Source organism: Leopardus geoffroyi, chromosome A1 (genome assembly GCF_018350155.1).
Source record: "Leopardus geoffroyi isolate Oge1 chromosome A1, O.geoffroyi_Oge1_pat1.0, whole genome shotgun sequence".
Classification (NCBI taxonomy): domain Eukaryota; kingdom Metazoa; phylum Chordata; class Mammalia; order Carnivora; family Felidae; genus Leopardus; species Leopardus geoffroyi.
The window spans coordinates 73,539,724-73,547,849 of record NC_059326.1 but is presented as its reverse complement, the minus strand read 5'-3'; the positions used below and the strand labels follow the sequence as shown (position 1 = coordinate 73,547,849).

Here is an 8,126-nt window from a genome sequence, read left to right as displayed (position 1 = left end):
AAGCCTCTGGAAGGTTTGGAGGTGTTTACATTTCAACAGGGTCTAGTTGGTTGCTGAATTGTTCAAGTAGCAAAGAGGTGGAAGTAAAGGTGGAAACAAGAGACCATTTAGTAGACTCTTTCTGTAATCCAGGCAGAGTTGATAGGCGTGGGGGGTGGGGGTTCCGACCAGTCTGGCAGAAGTATGAGCAGTGGTTGGATTTTGTATATATTTGCAAATAGAGTCAACAGCATTGGCCGATTGTTTGGTGTGAGAAAATGAATAATCAGAGTTGACTCCACGTTCATTGACCTGTGCCACTGTTGAAATGGAGCGGCTGGGATACGGGGAACGGTCCAGCGTGGAGGGAGTCATTGGGTGAGGCAGGGACTGGAAGTCACTCACCACCCACCACCAGCCTGTTAATGAGCAACCCCCGCCCCAGTCACCCGGAAGCGGCTGGAAAACTCCCGCTCCCGGCGTGCCCTACGCGCCGGCCCGCGCGCCCGGGGGGCGGGGTCTGCGCGCGCGTGCGCCGATGCGAAACGGGCTGGCGAGTGCGGCGAGGCGGTCGCTTCGAGCGTGGTAGTTTGTTCCGTGAAGGGAGTGCGGACGGCTAGGCGGTCTCGACCACCTTCCCGGGCCCGGTAAGTGCGGCGGCGGCGGTTGGCGCCGCTGGGTGGGGGACGGCCTCCAGAGGAAGGTGCTGGCGCGCCTGGCGGCCCCGTCTGAAACATTAGGGCTCGCGGCCGTCGCCCCTCGACGGCTGCTGGTCGCCTCCGTGAGGCGTTGGGTGTAAGTGCGGTGCCCGCGGGCCCGACCGCCGGGGTTTCGCCCTCCTGGCCGCCGGGGAGGCCGCAGTGAGGGGACGGCTCGGGCGGGGAGAGCCGAAGCGGCCGGAGCTGTGAGGGGGTCGTGCCGGGCCCCGGGGGCGGGGGGCGGCCACCGCGCACCCCGCGCACGCGCGCCTGTTGAGTGCATGAGAGGGTTCTCACAGGTGCCTTGGAACCCTAAATTCTTGGCGGGGGGCGGGGGGGAGGTCGCTCCGAATTTCTGCCCTGGTCCCGCGGTCCCGCGTGCTGTCTGGTGTGCACCCACCCGGCCAGGTCATCGGCCTCCGGAAGACTTGAACTCTTCACGTGTTTGCTCGCCCGTGACCTCCAGCGCACCGCTGTGGACACACTGGAAGATGCCCGCGCAGTTTTTCGGTTGGAAGTTGGGGTGGTCGTGGCGTGTCGGTCCTTGAGCACGAGACGTGATCGCCTCTTGCGCCCCCGGTATTCGTGGTCGTCGTACAAGTCCCTCCGGAATGCTCGCGAAGTACGGAGACTGCAGATTCGTCCTCAGGGTATCCCTGTGGCTCTCCTTTTACAGTTGAAGACCTTGGGGCAGAGCCAGACTGCTGCCCTGCCCTGCCCGAATGCGAAACCAGAGGTCGTAACCCAGACTGCGGAGACCGAGTTGCACCGTATCCCGGAACAGTTTCGTTGGTAACCGAAGTAGCTGGTGGAGAACAAGGGCACCAGCTGTGAGGAGTGGACTGTTCATCCGGAAACCTGGCAGGCCGTAGAGTTTCTCCGAAAGAACCCAAACATCCAGGTGGTTTCGGGAGAGTAGAGCATTCTAGGCCAAGAAAGTGGATTGAATACTGGCTCCTGGAATCTCACTAAAATTACGGTAAAGGGTTTTTTTTTTTTTTAGAAGACTTAAATTCAAATGATGGAGAGAATGGGAAAGGAAACGATAGCAGTAAAGTAGTGGGGTCCGGAAGGCAAATGTTCTTAGCAAACAGCATAATTCTAAACCTGCAGCAAGGAACAGTGTGGAACAATTGAATACAAAACACACAGACTGGCAGCTGCCAGCGAAGGAAGTGGTGTTGGGGGTGCACCTAGGTGAAATCTGTTGCAGAGGTAATTAGATGTGCGCATCTCCTTCCCGGTTTCACACTGTTGGGTGACTGCCTTCTCTCACTAGAAGGCGGGAGGCTCTTGGGAGAACAGAGGACGGGAGCTTTGAACCAGGGGACCTCAGGCACAGGTAACTAGGGGGCTGTGTTTTTGAAGGCAGGGACGCTGAAGCCTGAAGTCCTTTATTCTCCTTCTCCCACCAAAACCCTAGGATTTTTGTAGCCACACCGATTCCCCTCAGGCTCAAGTCAGAAAACTTTTCTGCACACATAACACACACGTGTGGAAAGATAGTAAGCGGGTCACAGTGGGGGCGCCTGGGAGGCTCAGTCAGTTAAGCGCCAGACTCTTGATTTCGCCGCAGGTCCTGACCTCATGGGGTCAGGGGGTGATTGAGCCCTCCCATCAGGCTGTATGCTGAGCATGGAGCCTGCTTGCGATTCTCTCCTCCTCTCTCTGCCCCCTTCCCCCCACCCCTGCAAACAAACCTTAAAAAAAAAAATAAGTTGGTCACAGTGGTTACTTCTGGGAAAGGAAACTCCATGGCTGGAGGAAAAGAATGTGAGGAGGGTTAACTATTTACATGTTTGTCCTTTAAAAATTTTGTAACATATGCAAATATTACCTATTCAGAAATCGAATGTATTCCTTAAAAAATATAATTGCAAGTGAATATACCCTTTGATACAGCAGTTCCTCTCCCACAAAGTTATTCAAATTGGTCTACACACGTGAGAAAATAAGGTGCATACCATTCATTGCAGTATTTTAGCAAAAGATTAGAATCAGTGTCAGTGATGGTTGGTGAAATATATCATGCACAACCTTCCCTTGGGATATTCTGCAGCCATAAAGCACAATGAAAGAAGCTCATTGTATAGAGAAAAGAGTAAACAAAAGATGTATGTTAGGTGGTGGGGGATTCAGAAAAATATGAGTTTATTAAAAAAAGGTGGGGTGTGTGTGTATATATGTATAAAATATCTGGAAAGATATGGAAGAAGCAGGTAATATTGGTTGACTTTGGAGAAGGGATCTGGGTAGCAAGGCAAAAATGGAATGAGGGACACTTCACTGTATATTTTTGGTACCTTTTGAACTTTGAACTCTGTTATTATCTCTATTCCATGAATGAATGAATAAATGTTAACAGGAAAAAATAGATGGATAATGGAGATCTTGGTGTTGGTTATACCTTGAATAATAAGAGATCTCTTCCATAGGAAGGAATGCTGTATAACAGTCCCCAGATCTCAGTGGCCTAACATTTCATGCTCTTGGGTTCTTCAGGCCAGCATTTTTGGTTCTTCAGTGGCTTAGATCTTGGCTGGATGAGGCTGGACTCCAGACTTTACTTTCGGGTTCATATCTGCTGCAGCGTGTTATCTTTGTTCTGGGACCCAGGCTGAAAAAGCAAAAATACCTGGAACATGCTTTTCTCATGACTGGGGATGGGAGTTCAAGGGGGCTTCTGGAAATTTGCTATGTGCCAGCTCAGAAGTGGCACATTACAACTTTCGCATATATTTCATTAGTTAATGTAGTGTCTCATAGTCAAGGCCCAAATCAGTAGGGTGGAGATGTATGTACAGTACATATTGGGACGCTCTGCAAAGTCACCTGACAAAAGGTGTGGATACATGCTTCTCTTGCAGGGTAGGAAGAAGAACTGAATGATGATATGGAAATAAGTTAATGGAAAGATACTGTGAAATTAAAGATAGTTGGTTGAAAATAAAGATGCTTAGGGAAAAAATACGCATATATGCCAAGATACAACATTCTACTTTGGTATGAATTTTGTTAAGATTTCCATGTCAAGGTATCATATTGGCTTTTCTTATATAACATCTGCCATTCCCACACCTGGCCCTGTAACCAATTCTGGGTGCCCATGGTTTTAGGAACCTTGGAAGTAATTGAGTAATGCATATGTAAAGGCACCAGTTCTTAGAGAAGTAGTTCTAAATGTGTTTATTTCAGCTGCTGAATGTGTTCATTCATACTTCTTATGTCATGTCCATGTCTGCCAACCCACCGTTCACAACAGAATCTTCTTTTCAGGGAGATGTCCTTTGCTTCTCAGATGTAATGCACTTTAAGTTTGTTACTCAACAGTGAAAATGAATCATACAGAGGTAATACCTATTTTCATATGTTCTGCATCTTCAGGGTTCCTTTTTTTTTTTTTTTTTTTTTTAAGTCATGTGGCTCCAGAGTAATTTTCTTATTTTCAATTTGTACTGTGGTAGACAGTAACATTAGTGGTTAAGAGTAAGGACTTTTGGAGCAAACTGCCTGAGTTTGAATCCTAGCTAGTAGCTATGTAACCTGGGCAAATTACTTAACCTGCTGTGCCTCCGTTTTCTCATCTATAAAATGGAGGTGATAATACTACCTTATAGAATTATTAGGAAGGTTAAATAAGTTAATACATATAAAGCACTTACAGTACTTGACAATAAGTACTTAAATATTAGCTATTGTTAATAGTGCTTTTTATTTAGAGGCCATGTGAATCATGGGTCTCACAAAACAAACATATAGTTGTTCAGTTGTCTGAATAGGCAAGGAAGTAATTTTTGATCCCTTTATTCTCTTGAATTCCAGGTTAAATTAAAAATACCTTTTGGAAATAAATTACTAGATGCTGTTTGTTTGGTACCTAACAAGAGCTTAACATATGGAATAATTCTTACACATGGAGCGTCAGGAGATATGAATCTTCCTCATTTGATGTCACTGGCATCCCATCTTGCATCTCATGGGTTTTTTTGCCTGAGATTTACCTGTAAAGGCCTTAATATTGTACATAGAATTAAGGCATATAAATCAGTTTTGGTAAGAAAATTTCTTTATATTTACTTGTAACAATTCTGTTGTAAAATTCTTAATACATTTAAGACAAATTCTATTTATTTTAAAAAAGTTTTAATGAATATTCTTAGAAACTCAACAGTACCTGAAAGCTGTATAATGGATTTCTCTTTTTTGCTGTCAGTTTCCATGGAGATGAATGCTCACATCATAAATATCCTATGGTACTGCCAAGGGAAGCTATTTGTGATATAATAATTTTCTTACTGGAATGACAAAACTTCAGATTATATAGTTCTGAATATTTGCCTACCATACTATGAATGTACAAATAAATATAGCACAGTTTGAAACTAAAATCCCTGGATAAAACAAAGTTGAAATTTTTTTAATCCAGATTATTTCAAACTTGATAGATATTTCAGGGCTTTAAATTAGACGTTAGCGTTATTAAATTCTGTATCAGTTGGAAGCTTTTACTGGCTTCTTTTTTTAATGTAATTCTTAAAAATATTTAAGTACCTGAATCTTGAATTTTTTAGACTGGTGAAGTGATATTTTTTTTCTCACTTACTTGCCTGTATTACCCAGGATATGATTTGATAGTGACAGCATGATTGGAAATGCAAAGAACTGGTTACCTGTTTCAAGAAGACTCCCTTAAGATTTTATGGTTGTCTTTACAAAGATTTTCATACATTTCAGTAATGATGGGAAATATATGTTGGTTTTCCAGTCGAATATTTTATAGGAGAAGAATTGATAATTTTTTGGTTGGTTTTTCTAGAATTACCTAAAGACCTTAGGAGAATACAAATTGACAGGTGTTTTCCTTGGCGGTAAGTTATAATACTTGCTTTTAAATTTACTAATATTAATATAGGAACAGGTAATCAAGAATTAAAATTAATTGATGACAGGAAGCTAATTTAAGGATTTTTTGTTTTGTTTTGGTAAGTCACCTTCTTGTATAATATCAAGGTACTTTATATGTTTAAAGTAGATTTAAACCTCATAGATATGTATTGTAACCCAAAGATCTCTCCTTTTATTTATATCTCTGAGTCACCCTCTGTAAAATGATTCCTTCACAAGGATCTTTAAGTATTCTTCAGAAAAATAATTCCTTTTTTTTTTTTTTTTTTTGACTTAGGATCATTATTAGCTCTATATAAGGAAGCTATAGATGTCCATTATGGGTATCACAGCTTGTTAATTGCCACCTTTTGGAGTTAAGTGATGCAGTTATGATGGATGAACAGTAAATGAAATCTAATTTGCCATATTATCACCACTTCTTTATATGAATGTTTATATATCAAACTGAACTTAATTTTAATTGATTTTAGGTCGTTCAATGGGCTCAAGAGCAGCTGCTTCTGTAATGTGCCATATTGAGCCAGATGATGCTGATGCTTTTGTTCGAGGTCTCATTTGTATTTCTTACCCACTGCACCATCCAAAGCAGCAACATAAACTTAGAGATGAAGATCTCTATCGTATAAAAGATCCTGTATTGTTTGTGTCAGGTTCAGCAGATGAAATGTGTGAAAAGGTGATTTACAACTTGATGTTTGTGTAAATGAGAGAGTGAATGAAAGACAGTTATCTTGGGAACAAGATCTTACCTGCAGCTTTCAGTATCTTTAAAAGGTGCTGATTGGACTAATGCTAGTTTTGTGACTTAGTTACCTGTTGCTTTGGAGAACCGAGAAATATAAGCATACTGACAGAATTCATCTGCCTGGAAAGAGTTGCTAAATGGATTGACTCTTACTTGGGAATGAAAGATTAATATCTGAATCTTGTGTTTTGGGGATTACTAGACTATACATTTGTTTTTATCATTTCAACATTCAAGCAGCCTCTTCAATTAGAAAATTGACTCTTGAGAAAAAGTTAATAACTTGTACATGTTACTATATATTGCCAATAATGAGTACTTGATCTGTTTGTGGTATTGCTGTAACTGAGACATAGACTGCCACTTCTGTGGACATTTCTTTGCATATTCCATTGCCTCGAAAGTTGTCTGTAGAATAAGTACTTAATAAATATTTAGTGAACGGATGTGCCAGTATAGGTTGTGCAGGAAAGAGAGAGAGAATCCTTATTAAACACTAAAAAGAGCATTATTAGTCTAGTATCTTCTTCTTTTTTTCCTTTAGAACTTGTTGGAGAAAGTGGCACAGAAAATGCAAGCTCCCAATAAAATCCACTGGATTGAGAAGGCAAACCATTCCATGGCAGTGAAAGGACGTTCAACAAATGATGTTTTCAAAGAAATAAATACACAGATTTTGTTTTGGATCCAGGAAATCACTGAAATGGACAAGAAATAATTGTATTTAGCTAAAAGCCATGTTATTTTGGATACAAATACAGTTCATTTGATAAAGAACAGCATACCTCTCGCATTATGAGATACTTCAGATGAATTTAATGTTCCCCCATTTTTAAAACATGTTTTAATTGTGAAATTAATGTTCTCTACAAAATATCTTTTGAAAGCACTGTTATAGTTGTATAAAGATGATGTACAAATACTGAAGGTGGTCTACATATAATTTATTTTCATTAATATAGTTAAGTTTTGAAAAAAATTAAACATTTGAATTTTGTTACACTAGAACTTTTGTCTTATTTTCTGTGCAACTGAGAAAGTAGTCTAATTTTGCAGAGCAGTGTCTTTAAAAAAGGAAAATAAGCATTACATTACTGTGCTGAGTGTGGTCAGTTTTTTTTTTTGTTTTTTTTTTTGAGTGTGGTCAGTTTTATAGAATGTATACACTCATTCACCTAATCTTTTAAATCTCAGTTAAGGGATAGGAGGGAAGATACATTTTCAAATATGGGGACCCTGAACATTGTTTTTGGAAAGAAGTAACAACTTTCATTCAAGAAAGGTTTACCGGGGGCACCTGGGTGGTTTAGTCGGTTAAGCGTCTGATTTCAGCTCGGGTCATGATCTTGTAGTTTGTGAGTTTGAGCCCTGCATTGGGCTCTGTGCTGGCAGCTCAGAGCCTGGAGCCTGCTTCAGAGTCTGTGTCTCCCTCTCTCTCTACCCCTCCTCCACCCACGCGCTCTCTCCCCCTCAAAAATAAATAAACATTAAAAAAGTAAATGTTTACTGAAGGCCTGTTACAGGCAAAGCTTGATTGGGTTTGCAAAGATGAGTAAATACTTAGAGCTTAACTATAACAGAGGAACTTGATGTCTCGACCTCTCCGAATAAGGGGAGAATGAAATAAGGACTGACATCTGTGCTGTATCTAGGCAGACTTAGGGCACTTCATTTTGTCTTAGGAAGTTCAGTCAATACCTGGACTGGACTTGGAATGGTGTTGAGTTACATATTAAAAACACAGTGTCTGTGTTTCCTACGACGGGCACAAAATGTGATGGGGCTGATGATGTGTA

General features: G+C 41.6%; 1 protein-coding gene across 3 annotated transcripts; it reads left to right on the top strand.

Moving 5' to 3' along the window:
* Nucleotides 1-493: 493 nt before the first annotated feature.
* Nucleotides 494-7,335, top strand: TEX30 (testis expressed 30). Of its 3 annotated transcripts, none has more exons than XM_045481568.1 (7): nucleotides 494-626; nucleotides 1,354-1,656; nucleotides 3,954-4,027; nucleotides 4,500-4,730; nucleotides 5,494-5,545; nucleotides 6,056-6,261; nucleotides 6,875-7,335. In XM_045481568.1, the coding sequence occupies exons 3-7, from the start codon at nucleotides 4,013-4,015 to the stop codon at nucleotides 7,046-7,048; spliced, it is 678 nt and encodes a 225-aa protein (XP_045337524.1). In that variant the 5' UTR covers nucleotides 494-626; nucleotides 1,354-1,656; nucleotides 3,954-4,012; the 3' UTR covers nucleotides 7,049-7,335. The 3 variants fall into 3 exon arrangements, with proteins under 3 accessions (XP_045337524.1, XP_045337532.1, XP_045337541.1); XM_045481576.1 differs by having other exon boundaries at nucleotides 498-626; nucleotides 1,144-1,656; XM_045481585.1 differs by lacking the exon at nucleotides 1,354-1,656 and having other exon boundaries at nucleotides 503-626.
* The last annotated feature ends 791 nt before the right edge of the window (nucleotides 7,336-8,126 follow it).

Bases quoted from the DNA above. Each gene is read 5' to 3' on its own strand.
- TEX30 (XM_045481568.1), top strand. The intron at 4,731-5,493 runs GTAAGAAAATTT...TGGTTTTTCTAG, and splicing joins AGGCATATAAATCAGTTTTG to AATTACCTAAAGACCTTAGG. The intron at 5,546-6,055 runs GTAAGTTATAAT...AATTGATTTTAG, and splicing joins GACAGGTGTTTTCCTTGGCG to GTCGTTCAATGGGCTCAAGA.